The 15,535-nt window shown below is 29.7% G+C and overlaps 2 protein-coding genes across 6 annotated transcripts; one reads left to right on the top strand and one right to left on the bottom strand.

The window, feature by feature from the left end:
• Positions 1-951: 951 nt before the first annotated feature.
• LOC124423940 (probable asparagine--tRNA ligase, mitochondrial) lies at positions 952-3,661 on the top strand. 4 transcript variants are annotated; one of them, XM_046962326.1, is made up of 6 exons: positions 952-1,100; positions 1,207-1,296; positions 1,532-1,612; positions 1,705-2,100; positions 2,186-2,633; positions 2,724-3,661. In XM_046962326.1, exons 3-6 carry the CDS (start codon positions 1,578-1,580, stop codon positions 2,982-2,984), a joined length of 1,140 nt encoding a protein of 379 aa, XP_046818282.1. In that variant the 5' UTR covers positions 952-1,100; positions 1,207-1,296; positions 1,532-1,577; the 3' UTR covers positions 2,985-3,661. The 4 variants fall into 4 exon arrangements, with proteins under 4 accessions (XP_046818282.1, XP_046818280.1, XP_046818278.1 ...); XM_046962324.1 differs by having other exon boundaries at positions 954-1,100; positions 1,532-2,100; XM_046962322.1 differs by lacking the exon at positions 952-1,100 and having other exon boundaries at positions 1,107-1,296; positions 1,532-2,100.
• On the bottom strand, positions 3,628-15,407 carry LOC124423939 (pre-mRNA cleavage complex 2 protein Pcf11). 2 transcript variants are annotated; one of them, XM_046962320.1, is made up of 17 exons: positions 15,250-15,407; positions 14,205-14,431; positions 12,654-12,779; positions 11,953-12,138; positions 11,631-11,867; positions 11,433-11,537; positions 10,114-11,320; positions 9,635-9,746; positions 8,182-9,561; positions 7,853-8,095; positions 7,400-7,749; positions 6,997-7,261; positions 6,678-6,904; positions 6,344-6,585; positions 6,198-6,212; positions 5,043-5,541; positions 3,628-4,849 (listed from the first exon to the last, which is right to left on the bottom strand). In XM_046962320.1, exons 2-17 carry the CDS (start codon positions 14,367-14,369, stop codon positions 4,515-4,517), a joined length of 5,694 nt encoding a protein of 1,897 aa, XP_046818276.1. In that variant the 5' UTR covers positions 14,370-14,431; positions 15,250-15,407; the 3' UTR covers positions 3,628-4,514. The 2 variants fall into 2 exon arrangements, with proteins under 2 accessions (XP_046818276.1, XP_046818277.1); XM_046962321.1 differs by lacking the exon at positions 6,198-6,212.
• Between the last annotated feature and the right edge of the window lie 128 nt (positions 15,408-15,535).

Genomic DNA, 15,535 nt, shown 5'->3' with positions numbered 1-15,535 from the left:
AACTGAACTCGATTAAATTTTTAACAGCACTGTTACTTTGCACTTATTAGGCGACACCTATAGGTTTGGCAAAAATGATTACGCTTTATTATTAGATCCAAGTTAAACATACTTTCTTTTATATATTGCATGAGTCAGACAACGTTATATCATTAAGAGTAATTCATAATACTCATGTTAAATGAGTACTTTACCGTAATCTATTCTTTTAAAACAATAATCCTGTATAAATTTATATACTGAAACAGAAATCGAGTAGAGAAAATTGTTTAGAATTTAATTCAAAGAATTTTAAACTACGAAAATATTTACTGTTTTTAGGCATTACTATTGTATTACTTTGAATCGATTTTAACAAATAATAGTTTTATTCAGGTTGAGCATGTATTTAGTCCGTAGTTATGAAGGTTAATTCCTTTTTTTTTGTTTCTTAAATTAAATTAAATTAAATTAAATTAAATTAAACAAATAATGTTTACTTTAATGGAAGCAAATATGTAAAGATATAAATATACCTAGTATAACTATATGATAATTGAAAAGTGATTGGATCGATATTTTCGATAGAATTAATTTATTGACAAATTAAATAATAGTTTTTTTTTTTTTTTATTATTATGTATCATAGAACTTATATTAAAAAAAGTTTATGAATATTGCAATTCTTGAAAATAATTAAAGAAATGAAAGTATTTTGTAACGAACATGTCGAGGTCGATAAGATAGAGTTAAAATAGCATAGGAAGTGATGTATACAGAAAAGAAGAAAACTGGATGTCCCTAGTGGACAATGCTTTAATCATTATTTTATTTTGACCTTCTGCTGGTCTCACGATGCGAACTTGAGTCAGTTAGAAAACGACTAATGATAAATAAAATATGTGTTTTGTTCCTCTAATATTTATAATTCCTTGTTACTTATTTTTTATACTTTTATTATATCTTTATCATATCATTGTTACAAAAAAGACTGTTAAAACAATTAATAATTTTGTTACTGATGGAAAATTCCACAATTTTATATTTACAGCTCCATCTGGTATCTATTGTTTAGGAATTATTCGTTACTAAATTGTCATAAGACTCCATCTTGTACTTGCGTATGTATAAACGAAAGAAATTTGATTTTTATTGTGATAGTAATTCGAAAGATATTTTTCTTTTAATATGTTTTCTAGAAATATAACACGATTATTATTTATACAGAAAAATCTCCTTAAGCGCAATGCACGTAATTTTTCAAGAATTTTAGATATCATTTTGGAGAAACCTGTGGGAAAGAGTACAAAAGTACAGGTTAGCTTCCCATTGTTATATGTCCTTAATTATTCTCTTGCATAATAGAATTCTGTTAATTATGAATTTTCGAAAATCGATCAATCATCATATATATTAAACATTTTCCTTTAGATTATATCTAGTTTTTTTCTTTTTTCTTTTTTTTTTTTTTTTTTTTTTCTTAATCCATATTTAATATATTACTATTAGAAAGAATCTCTTAATAGTCAACAAATATAGCATTTTTATTCAGGGATGGGTATACGCGATCAGGAAAATGAAAAATTATATTTTCTTTGATGTTAATGATGGATCAACCAATGAAATGCTCCAGGTTGTTATACCTAAATCTTCTAAGCCAATTGATTTAACTTATGGAAGTAGTATTAATGCAGAAGGTATATTGACTTTAACACCTAATGGTAGATTGGAATTACAAGTAAATGAGACACACGTTATTGGTACATGTGATGTTACTAAAGGATATCCATTACAACCAAAGAAACCTTATGATGCAGAATATTTAAGACAATATTTACATTTGAGGCCAAGAGCACAAAAGTTCAGTAGTTTATTACGATTACGTGATATAGCTACTGCAAATATTAATAATCATTTTAGAAGTAGAAATTTTATACATATTCACACGCCAATAATAACTTCTAATGATTGTGAAGGTGCAGGTGAAGTTTTTATTGTAAGACCTGATTGCAAAGTTCTTGAGAGTATGAAGAAAGATGGTATGTCATTAGATGAAATTTATTTCAATTCTAAAGTATATTTAACTGTATCTGGACAATTACAGTTAGAAGTTCTTGCAAGGTGATTAAAAATATATAAATGATGTATTATTATTACTTCCTGCATATAAAATTTTAGATATTTATAAATATTCAGGTATTTTTAGGACTCTTTCAAATGTATATACTTTTGGACCTACATTTAGAGCTGAAAATTCAAAGTCAAGATTGCATTTATCAGAATTTTATATGGTAGAAGCTGAAAAAGCATTTGTTTCAAATATTGAAGAAATAGCAGAAGAAGTTGAACTTTTAGTGAAAACTGTAACTAAAGATATGCTTGATCATAATCCCCTTGATTTCCATCATATAGGTGCCACTGAACCACAGTGGTTAAATAGCAAATTTGGACACATGACTTATGATGAAGCAATAAATATTTTAAATGATCATGCAGTTGAATTACAGCATCCTATCAAATATGGAGATGCGTTATCCAAGAAACATGAACTTTTTTTAGTAAAATATAATAATAATGTTCCTCTTTTTGTTATAAATTGGCCAAAAGAGGATAAACCTTTTTATATGAAAGAATGTTCAAATGATTCTTCTAAGGTAAGATAATATAATGATACAGTAAGTAATATTTAATTATTAAGAAATGATAGACATACTTGTTTCTGGATTTATAAATTTGATTCAAAGGTTGCAGGACTGGATCTTTTAGTACCAATTGTTGGAGAATTAGTTGGAGGAAGCATTCGCGAAGATAATTATGAAAAGTTGAAGTTAAAATTACCTTCTAATCATAATTTATCATGGTATTTAGAATTACGTAAATATGGCAATGTATCTACTGGTGGTTTTGGGATGGGTTTTGAAAGATTTCTGCAATGTGTCTTGGGAATAACAAATATTAAGGATACAATTCCTTTTCCAAGATGGCCACATAATTGCAGTTTATGAATAAAAGTTGCAGGATTGTTGTTGGTTTACTTCTCACATAATAGAACTGCTTTCCATATAAGTGGAAAGCAATTCTAGATGCAAGAATTATAAGTAAAACAAAAATGATAAAAATATTTTAATGGATGAAAACGAATAATCGTATTAACGGACAACATTCAATGATGCATTACAAAAATGATAATTTTACATAATTTTTTTATTATCAATAATTTTATACAAAATCTTTATTTATTTTAGGTTTTCTCGTAATTCATTATCATATTAGTTTTTTTTTTTTTTTTTTTCTTCAAACATTATTAGTAAAATTTGTCGATAGTACTCAATTTCTTTTGCAATATATGATATAACAAGTTTGAAATAAGTATTTCTAAACAGTAAAAAATCTAAGATGGAAAATGTGATGAGATTTAACAAGTCATCTTTATTTTTAAAAAATTCTTTATTGAATATTGAGATAGATTTTCAACTAAGTTAGACTAATTTTTTAGCATTTTTTTTTTTTTTATTTCTCCAAGTACTCCTAGATATGGCTAAAAATCCAAATCACTAATTAATTACGCTGCAACTGTTATCATTATAAAGGATATTATAGAGGTTACTATAGGATAATAAGTAACGAAAGAGGAAGTCAAAACCCGAATAATCAACAAGTCTTCTTTTATACAACAAAATAATGACTCTAGTACTAATTTTTGTGTCTTACCTAATCTCATCGTGATCATATCATTGTTGAAAGTATGTACAATGCAACAGACAATCACATATCACACAATTTGTACATTTTTAACAATTGATTCGGGCAAATTCGATTCTTTATAAATAATCCTGTTAGGTGCAATGATTTTTGTGTATAGTTCCACGAAGCACCTCTTAAACGAACAGTAATTTTATAAATTAACCTATGCAGAATTAGTAGTTTACAAAGTACAAACGGTACGAAATTCTCAATAAGTCTTGTGCAGACCATCGTAAATCTTCATGACATTTCTAACTTTGTTGACATGTCACGAATTGTGATTGCACTCAATACTATTAGGAATGCTACATCACCTTATTACTTCACTTCAATCATTTCACTTGCATCATACACATGCAACTTTTCTTTCACACTACATATAACGGCAAATATTCATACATACATTCACACTTGCACATATTACAAAGTATTCTTAACTCTTACGACGTGATGTTTTTTACTTCGTAGTCGACAGTGATAAATGAAATATTATCGTGTATCATGATACACGTATTAAAATTTTTACCTAAAATTTTGAAATGAAGGAAAAAAAAAAGAAAAATATATAAATAACAATGTCAAGGTATGGCTATTATTGTACGCACGATATCAAAATATTTAAATAAACATTTCACATCATGTCGTACGAGCCGCACAAAAGGTGTGATATACAATATACGAACTTAATGTAAAAAGGTGTTATGAATAAATCAAACTCCTTCGCGAACACATACTTCACACAAACCACTAGGGTGTCCACAGATTCGCGTAAAATATTTTACAGTTACTATTTACATTATTGAACAGAGTCCAGATAATTCTTGTCCCTTTTCTACGGGAGGTAAGGTAGATAATTTTCTACCCAGTAAAGTGGGTTTGATAGAAGCAGGCACTAAAGGCTCTGTATGTTCTTCAATTTGAGGCTCTACAATTTGTTTCTCCTTTGGTTCTTCAGGTTCCTTGCTAGTATTCAAGGGCTTCGTAATATTAATTTTAATACGGGATGGAGCTGTTGGTAATGTCGCTGGGGTAGAATCCAATTCCACATTTCCATCAATAGAACTTTTCACAGCTGCATATGTTGTATCTACTGTTGCGTGCTCACTTACTATGCTCTCTTCTGGATCTAGTAAAACAATCTCGTTAAAGACTCGATATATAATAATAAATACAAATTTCATTAAAAAAAACTAATGTTTTTAGCTAAGGTACCATTTTTAGAAATAATCAAGTACAATCTATATACAAATTTAAATCCTATTTTTTTTTTTTTTTTTATGTATGGTAAATGAATCCTTTCAATATTAAATAATACGTACCTGGCTCAGGTTCTGTAGGTTCTTCTTTAATATCTACATTAGTAAAGTCAAATTGTTCTTCTATTTGTTCCTCGATTTCATCTAAAGGTTCTTCTTTGATTTTTATATTTTCGAACGAATTACTTTCGATTACTTCACTTTGAGATTTTTCTTCGTCCGTTCGTAAATGTATATCTATTTTTTCTAATTCTTCTATGTTTAATTTGTCATTGTCTGTATTCTCGATCTTTTCATCCTCCATTTTTTCATCTTGCTGTTGATTTTCTATATTTTCTAAACTCAGGTGATCTTCTGAATCTTCAATTTCAGGAGTTTTTTGTTCTTCTGTAAGCACTATATCCTCTCGTTCAGCAATCGATTGTTCAACAATGTCACTTTCTACTTTTGAATCTTGAATTTTAATTTCTTCTACAATAGATTCTTCTATACCACTTTTCTTTTCATCTTCCATTTCTCCGATCGTTTCCTCAAGTGCCAAAGCAGTTTTTTCCAGAGCTCTCTAAAGTTATGAAACAATAAGAAGTGGTTTATTATATGAATTATTACGTATACCCTTTAATTAGAAAAGTCCAGAGTAAAAACATAAAATTTATATATAATACTTATATAAATTTTAATATATAATAAAAATATCCTGTAATATATATAAGAAGTGTAGTGCTTTACCTTTGATCTAAAAAGTACCTGCATTTATTATATACATCACATGTATACCATATATATAATAATTAAATGATAATACTTTTTATTGCTGTTAAAAAATGGACATATATATTTACAGGCTTAATTAAAAGTTAAAAAATAAGTAAAAATATAATAACTTTAATCGATTATAAAATATAACAGTAAGATATACGAAAGTAAAGAATTTAAAAAAATCACGTTTATTACAGGAACATAGTAAACAGAAAAAAAATGTTTGATATATACTGTTCTATATTTTCATCTATATTTTCGGCAGTGCATTTTGTATCAAATAAAAGTGTTCTGCACTTCATATATGCATAAAGTGAACACGAAGTGGGAAACGTAAAGGAAAGAAAAGATGCTTTTTACTATCACAAGTTTAGGCGTACAGATTGTTCATTCTAGTTCTACGAATGTTTAAACACTTGAGGAAGTGCAATATATGAATATTAATTAAGAAGCACATACCACAAGACTTTTTTCCTATTTTCGTACGAATGCAACAAACAGAAAATTTATTAATAAAATTACATCAATATAATCATCGTCTTCAGACACGTAAAACTGAAAATTATAATATATAGAATAATGCAAATAGAAAAAGAGAAATTTACCTTATAATCTTCAAGACATAGTGGATGGAAGTTTTTCCCTTCATAACTAATTGCTGGCCTTAAATGCCATTCTTCCTTTTCCTCATTGTAAAATTGTTCAAAAGCATCATGACACACTTGACATCTCGAATCTTCATCAGAGCCAGTAGGAACACTTGGTTGTTGTGTTTCTTGTGGCGTATCCTCAGTGGCAATACCTTCTATTTCAGCTGTTTGTTTTTCTGTTTCAAACCAACTTTGAGCTAAAAGTGAGATAAAAATTAATTGATTAAATTAATGCCGAGGCCGCGTGTCAAAAAAAAAAAAATATATATATATATATATAAGTATATACCTCTATCTTCAAGATCTTCGATTTCCTCGAATTGTATCCAATCGCTAACGTCATAATACCATGGTCGAGAATGTGCTTTCCTTGCAGAATCTCGTTCACGTCTGTTTTGTCTAAAATGCCAATCTAAATGATGACTATATCGCGTTGCTAATTCAGGTGCAAATCTTGCACCGCACGAACTACACTGCATTCCACTGTACAAAGCAGCAGCTATAGCTGGTTGCTTCCTGCAAATGAATATATAAAAATGACATTTTTTTATAAAAAATAATAAATTATAAATATCAGTAATAAAAATGTAGGTAACATTAATTCGTACACTTTAAGCGTCTCTGGCTTATCAAAAGAAACAGGAATAATTTCTGGATCCTTTTTCTCTTCCTCTTCCTGTTTCTTTTTCTCTGTAAGATTTGGTACAATGCCAGTCTCTACTAAACGCTGGAATAATTCATTCATATTTAATGGCAATGATAAAGCTGGAGTTGACGTAGGTGGATTTTCGACCGGTTCTGCCTGATAAGACAAACCAGACGATGGTGCCATTGCAGATGGTAGAACAGAAGATAGAATATCCAATTGTAAATCTGTAAGATATATCGATTTATTACTATAACAAGAATGAAATATTAAAAGTACTTACGATTCGTTCTACAAAGATAGCCTTCAATTGAAGAAACTAAACAGATAATAAATTTAAAGAAATAAATTTGGATAATACTTACCTGGTTTTGGTGTAGATCTGAGATCTGAACCATCTTGGGATGTGGATTCTTGTTCTATAGATGGAAGCTGAGTAGGAGTAGGTGTAGTATCAATTTTAGGTTTTTGATTTAATAAAGGTGGAGTTGATGGTGCTTCAATAGGTTCTTCACCTCTCATTCCTGCTATCTTAACGTATCCAGCACGTATACCTCGTGGTAATACCGAAAATCTTATGAAATGTTTTTTATCTCTTACAATGATGGGCTTAGGTAATCCTCCAAATTCAACTTTAAACGGTCGACCATTCAAAAGTACCGTTTGCAAAGCGTCTATGAATTCTAATGTATGAGGCTTGCCTTCAATTTCAAATCTATAAAAATTATGTTATAAGAAAATATAACACACATATATATATATATATATATAATCGTTTTGAGATAGGTTTCATTTGTTATTACTTCAAAATTACTTACATTTGTGGTTTTGCATCTAAAAAGACAGGCACCATATTTCTAGCATTAATTATGAGATTAATTTTAGCAACTACTAAATCTGTTCGTTTAACAGTACCGATCTTTACTTGTGGCGGAGGGCCCTCTAATTTTATATTTACTTTTTTACCACCAAGCTCTATAGTTACAGGCATTCCACCAAAATAACATTCATACCAACGATCATCAACATATAATTCTCTTGTTGGAGCACCCAGTTTTATTCTGGAAACAGATTATATATAAATGTAAAATATGCGAAAATATTATATGTAAATACGAGATAAACAATACATTTATTTTGGAAATACCTGTGAACTTCTCCATCGTACATGAATTCTTTATACTGATCATTGAATGCACATGTTATAGTATCCTTATCATCTATTAAAATTCGCCTTACACCATCCTGGAATCCAATTTCTCTTGGATCATCCCAATTCATAAAAACTACACCAGTTTGACCATAATATCTGATTTCTCTTGGGATATTATCAATATTTATAGACTTCATAGTATCTCGGGCAATTTCATCTAATAATTGCGAATCTGGCGGAGGTAGTTCACGACTATGAGGACCTTGATTTTTTGGCAGTGCAGCATTATAATTTTGATCTCCATCTTCAAGATCGTATTTTGTTGCTGTAGCATTTGGCGAAACATTTCTTCCAGTACTTAGAGATGGTATGTTTGGATTTGACATTAAACTTGGAATTGGTCCATTATTCATTATTATTCCAGGTCCATTCATACCTGATAATGACAAGGAAGGATTTGGCATACCTATTGGACCAATTGGTCCATTTGGTAAGAGATTAGATATAATAGGACCATTAGGACCTATAGGACCCATCATACCAGGTCCTAATCGGGGATTTGGACCAATATTGTGATTATAACCACCATGATACTGATAATCTGGCCTCATTGGGCCAAAATGTCTTGGATTTTGCCAAGGTCCTACAGGTCTAAAATCTGCATTAAAGTGTGCTTGAGGGCCACCATAAGGAGGACCTGGTGGGTGTGCCCATGGACCTGGTTGCTGCCATGGCTGACTTTGCCATCGTGGACCATTTGGATTTCTAGGAATAGGATGATCCTTACTCCTTATGACTTCTTTTTCACCAGATGGGCTAAAATTAGGTGTACGATCAACCGGACCATTAATATCCAACGATACTCCTTTTTCCCATACTATAGAACCTGCCTCTTTTTCTTTACGCTGTGCTGCTCTCAATTTTCGATCTTCACTCATATGTAAAACCTCTTGTATTAATGTATTATATTGCGTTTTTGTAATCGATCCTTGATTAAGTTGTTCAGCAGCTTGTTTCATTATTATTTCAATATTTCGATCTTCGTTTCTTTCAGGTTTATCATTTTCGCGTCCTCTTCGACCAGGTCGAGAGTCTTGATCCTCATTAGACAATGTTCTTCGTCTGTCTTTTGGATCGTCCGGTAATTTATTATAAAGTCTGAGACGACCTAATCTATCTCTGTTACGATCTCTATCGCGTTTGTCATCATTATTATTCACTTGTTTTTCTCTGTCATTCTTTGAAGGAGTCTTTAATTTAGCCCAACTGTCTTTGCCATCTTCTCCGGAAATCACTGGTGGTGGTGGTGTTGGCGGTCGACCAGCCTTAGGATGCGTCAATGTTCTCAAATCAACATCTTCATTCCCAAATAATCTGTTCATCATAATAAAGTAAACATTAAAGCATTCTAAATATTTTTTTTGTCATTTATTTTGATAATACTTACGCATCAAATTTTTCTGCTTTTGTCTTTTTAATCGCTGTTGGTTCCAAGTGTTCAGTACTTTGTCTTTTATTTGTATTAACTGGTGGCAAGACACGAAGATCTAGATCTTCTTCTGTAAAGAATTGAAAATAGTATAATAGACGTTAACGTAATGTATGATAATATAATCTTAAGGTTTCAGGCCATTTTTGTCAATTTCATAGCATACTATTACTATAGATGATTATGTTGAAAATTGTGATTAGTGCGAGTCATAAACTCACACTAAAAATGCTTGTCTTGTAAAATAAAATAAATTAATTGATATCATCAATAAATTTACAGATATACCTTTAATATGCATTATAATTATAATTTAATATTAAAAATTAATTTTAGTTACACTATGTATAATTTTTATGTATCAAGTGTGAAAAATACAAACATCTGAAAATTATAATTTAGCAATATAAAAAATTGAACACAATATGTAGACTCACTCTTTTCAGCTACGGTGGTATTAGTACCAGGAAGGGGCAATGTAGCTCTGAGGTCTTCGTCTTTACTGGATGACTCCAGTGTTGGTTCTGTGGTAACTTGAACGTTCCCAGAATTAACAGGTGAACGTTCTGGACTAAGACTATCATCCTTATTTCGACGTACATAATTTCTTTGTCTAGCATTTGGCCTGATTTCTTTAAATGTAGGTGGGTGAGGAGGAGATACTATTAATGAACCGGATTGTTCCTCCTCAGTAACACCACCTGAACTGCTTAAACTTGAATTGGATTTTGTGTCATTACGCCGGGGTATTCTATATGGGGAACTTGGACTGCGCTTTCTCGATTTTATCTTCTTGCGATTTTTAGAAGTTTGGAAAGAGGACTGAGGAGAGGTACGCGAAGATGGTGAACTGTCTCCACTGTCTTTTTCACGTGATTTAGACCTAACTGGACTGGAATCTCTGTCGACTTTCGGCACCTTACTCGGAGATGATTGAGGTTGTTTAGAACGCGATTTGTTACCTATTTTTCTATATGAGGATTTAGAGGAAGTGGAAGATTTATCAATTGTAGACGATGAAGAGCTTCGTGAACTTAAACTCTTCACATCTTTTGTCTTGATGTCACTTCCTCCACCTCCCCTATTACTTCCTGACAATGTCGAAGAACTGCTATTGAGTGACGAACTTTGGGCACTTTTGGAGCAATTACTGTTTAGGTTATTGCTATTATTACTAGACGATCGAGGGTCTTTCTTTTGACTTGTTCGATGCGAGACAGCATCTTTATTTGCGTTACCACTGAAACTTTTATTATTATTGTTGAGGTTCGTATTAGCATTAGTGTTATTACTAGCGTTTATCGTTTGTGTATCGGAGCCGGCAAGATTTGTCGGAGGCTTGTTGATAGTGCTAGTCACAGCCTGTTTCGGAAGTAATTGGTGTTTTAATTGATCTGAAAGTACAGTGTTTATATTTGGCGCTAACTGCGTTTGGCCTTCACCACTCCGGATCTCCTTTTGGCCGGTCGTACTCTGTCGTTGTCGCGGATCTGTAGTTGTCACCTCCTGAACGGATGCAGTCTTCAATCGAGGATCACGTGACATTGGCCTAGCAGACGCTACTGCTATACTACTTGCTGGTGCAATTCGAGGACCATTATTCGTGCCTGCATTTTTCAACAATGATGCAGCTGCAGCTGGAAACTGAAAATTATATAAAAATAAAATAAAATTTTTATGAAAGCAAAGAGAAGCATTTTGTTAAATAGTTAGGTGCTATCTTTCTATTTTTTTTTATTTTTACGATTGAAATTACCTGTTTTGTAACCTGTTTTGGTGTTGGACTCGATACAACGGGTGTTGTAGGTTTTCCTTGGGTAGTACTTTCTGTACTTGGACGAACAGTTGTTGATGGCACAACCTATAAAAATTAAATAAATATATAATATAAATTATTTATTTCTATAAATTAAAAGAAACATAAAACTTTATTTCTATATCTATTTTTACATACTATGTCTGTCTTTAAACTTCCAGCTTGTTTATCAAGTTGCCTCTGCTGTTGTTCCAAACTAGCTTTGGCTTGAAGCAATTCTAGTTCAATTTTTTTCTTTTGTAATTCTAACAATTCTCTTTGCTTCTTTAATAGCTGCTCTCGCATTACAGCTTCTGTAGTAGATACTGGATCACCTGGTGGTAACTTAACTGGCGGTACAATTGGTTGAACTATTGATGTTGCTGTTTGTTGAGGCTAGAAATAATCAATGATTTTAAATAACGAATGATTTGAACAATGAATGAAAATTTTATATACAATACAATTGTAAAAATTTTACCATAGAGAGAAAACGAGGGTTGACATGGATGGAGCCCGACGATATACTTGTAGGAGAGGCAGTGATTGGCCAAGCAGGATCAATACTTTGTACTCGTACATCTAATGAAAATAACTTCTTTGCAGGAAATACATCATTCCATGTTTGCCGCAACTTCCACATACTGGCTCTAGTATTTTCATCCACCTGAATTATTAAAAGAACATTAGCAAAAACAAGATTTCCATTGCAAATTTAAATGGATTTTATTTATTTATTATGTGCAACATAACAAACTAATATCAATTGAAATGACGAAATTACTTCATAATGTCATCCTGCAATAAAAAATGTTATACTCTAGTGCAAGAGTTCATATAGAACTGTGAGTTCAATACCATATTGATGAAACCATTATCTTATAGTAGCATAAAATGTGCAACACTTAAGAAGTTTCTATGAAGTTGAATACATGAGTTTGTAACTGAGGAAGTACACTATAACTTCCTGTATTGGAAGAAAAAAATCTCTTCTTAAATAGAAAGAAATCTCTCTCTCCCTCTCTCTCTCTCTCTCTCTATATATATATATATGTGTGTGTGTATATATATGTAAAATACATTTCTCTAAATTAACAAAATTATAGAATTGAAATCACAATATCTATAATTCCAATTTTTCTATTAAACATGAGATAAATTCAATCAAATATAAAACATTACCTTTTCAAAAACTCCGCAAAATGTATTCACAATATTTTGGGTAAAGAGATTTAGATAAGTTCCATTAACATTCTTCACAATAGAATCGATGAGGTAAAGTACAGGTAGTTTGATATCACTCCTCACCTATTGAAACAATAACACACCATCCTTCTATTTTTTGTACCATAATTATTTCAGAAATTCTGATATTATATAATTAAGAAAATAAATAAACACATTAAACATCTTATAAAGATAATCAATATTAAAAAAGGCTCCAAAGATACAGAATTTTGTTCACAAAACTCAAAGGTCATAAAACTTATTAGACATGAATTTGTTCACTTATTAAGCATATAAGTGAATGTATGTATCTGGGATAATTCAAATAGCGATCTAAATTTAAGAATCTGAATGAAATATGTATATCTATGTATATTATAAATACTATCACATTTAATTATTATATATTGAATTTTGAAAGTAATCTATAATTATAATTAAGATTTACTTTATAAAAAGAGACGAGACATAAAATATTCACAATGAAATGATTGCATCATAGAGGTCAATAATATAAAACAGTATTTTATTTCCATGCTAGTATTGTATATTCATAATACTCAATATCACAAAAACATATTCTTTAATTTTATCACAGTATCTGACTTCATATAATTTAATTATATTCTTAATTAGTATTCTGTTATTTATTTAAATAAATATTAATTCATATATCTTGTTAAATACATATAATATTATCGCATTTACAAGAAAGAATCAAAATTGTTTCTTTCACTGCAATCTAACATTTCATATAACCTAATTGCAATAATTATGTAGTTAATCATGAAATAACAAAGCTTTATTCGCTCTCATATAGAAGACACTACTATAATATTTTAATGTAATTCAAAAAAATTTGTCACAGAAAAAATATAGTATATTTCTATGTAATGAAACAAATTATGATATAGAAATTTTAAAAAATTGTAAAATATATATATATATATATTAATTGTACAATATTATTGTATAAATATTGTAAATTGTAAAAATACTTTTCCTTTATCTGTTGTACTACATATATGAATATTAATGTACTATGATATTTATATAGAAAAATTAATAAAAGTAATTATAATATTTGAAAATACAATATATCCATTTGTTTTCAACATAAAATGGATAAGAAGGAAAAAGTTATAGATTATTTTGCTAAATTGATTATATATAAATTAATTAGTTATTATGATACCTTAAAGACATAAGATTTTGAAACATGAAACTGAATTAATTATATCATTTGATTAAAAAGATACTGCAACACCATATTTTATACATAATTATAAAATATGGAGATAATTTATATTAATTATAATTATTAGTTATTTTAAATGATTAATTATCTTAATTGTTCATGACATTACAATAAGCATGAATTATAACAAATGGATATACAGTGATACGTGATACCCAATAATATAAAATAGAAAATAATTTTCATTACAAGAATGTTTGACAAAAATATTGAATTTTTCCTTAGAATAACTACAAAATATAAATAACCTTTTGTAGATGATTTTCGACAGCTTGGACGATTGCAGGTGCATGTTCAACGTTATCCTCTGCCAGCATAGTAAGCATATTGATAAGCGGCTTGCTGTTAATCGTAAGATCAGACAGCGATGAGATGTACTCATCGGCTATTTCTTTAGATTTTGCTGATGTCATCTTTACGAGTCGCCAATAAATAAATGCACCAATTCCTTGTCCCAGTAATCACAGTTACCGCACTATAGTATAATAAAAAACATAACAGAAAAATGTATAAAATGTATATAATACTGTAATTTTACTTATGACCTTTTAATTTTTAATTTGTTAAATAAAATGTAATAATAGATTTAATAAGATCTTTTGCACAATGAAAAGAAAATATTTACTAATAACAATTCATAAATAATACACTATATGATATATAAATAAATTCATCACAAGATATAAACATCTAAATTCGTACATTAGACAACTACATTTCAAATAAATTATTTTACTTTAATGACTTATATATTAATACACAAATATTAATTTATTCCACTATTATAAAAACATTAGCAATCTAAATGTATTTAAATATAACTATTTGATGCAATTGGTTTAATAATGAATCTATGAAAATTTCACTTTCACTATATTTAAATAAATAAAACAAAAATAACACTATTTTCTTTAAATCATTTATTTCATTTAAAAAGATGATGATGCTACGCTTTATGCAGTTAACTTCGAATAAGAAATTAGCACAATAGTATTTCTATTTATGTAATATCTGGAACTCCTTGGAAGTTGATGAATTTTGTTGGTACATTTATTGATTATTTTTATGAACTAATAAATTTACGCACACTATATGTCTTTTTAGAATTTTCACATTAACACAATTATATGTTCTAGAACGCGAGAGATATATTAGTCGCTTAAGAATAACTACCACGCATCTGGATTTCCTCAACGCCCGTCCAACAAATTTTAACAACAATGAAAACAATAATTTTTTACGTTCTACAGGAACTGTCGCTTTCGATATAAAATAACATTAATTAAAATTTACCTTATTAAAACATTTTCGGATATAGAAGCATCACGAGATAAATTATTTTGACTCTTTGCGAAAATTACACGCACACTACTGCTTAAGCAGGACGAGACATTCACTTAAAATGGCTGCCATACCTTTGTATCTTCTAACGGTATTATGAATAGTAACGCTCACGCCGATTGGTGAAAATCAATCGTGTGTAGGTTCTGTTTGGAGTAACAACCAATCGTCTTTTTCGTTTCAAAGTTCATATAATCAGTCTACTCTACTCTGTACCATAATTCGATAGCTCACCGTA

This window comes from Vespa crabro, chromosome 4 (genome assembly GCF_910589235.1).
Source record: "Vespa crabro chromosome 4, iyVesCrab1.2, whole genome shotgun sequence".
NCBI classification, from domain to species: Eukaryota; Metazoa; Arthropoda; class Insecta; order Hymenoptera; family Vespidae; genus Vespa; species Vespa crabro.
This window is presented reverse-complemented; position numbering and strand designations above follow the sequence as displayed.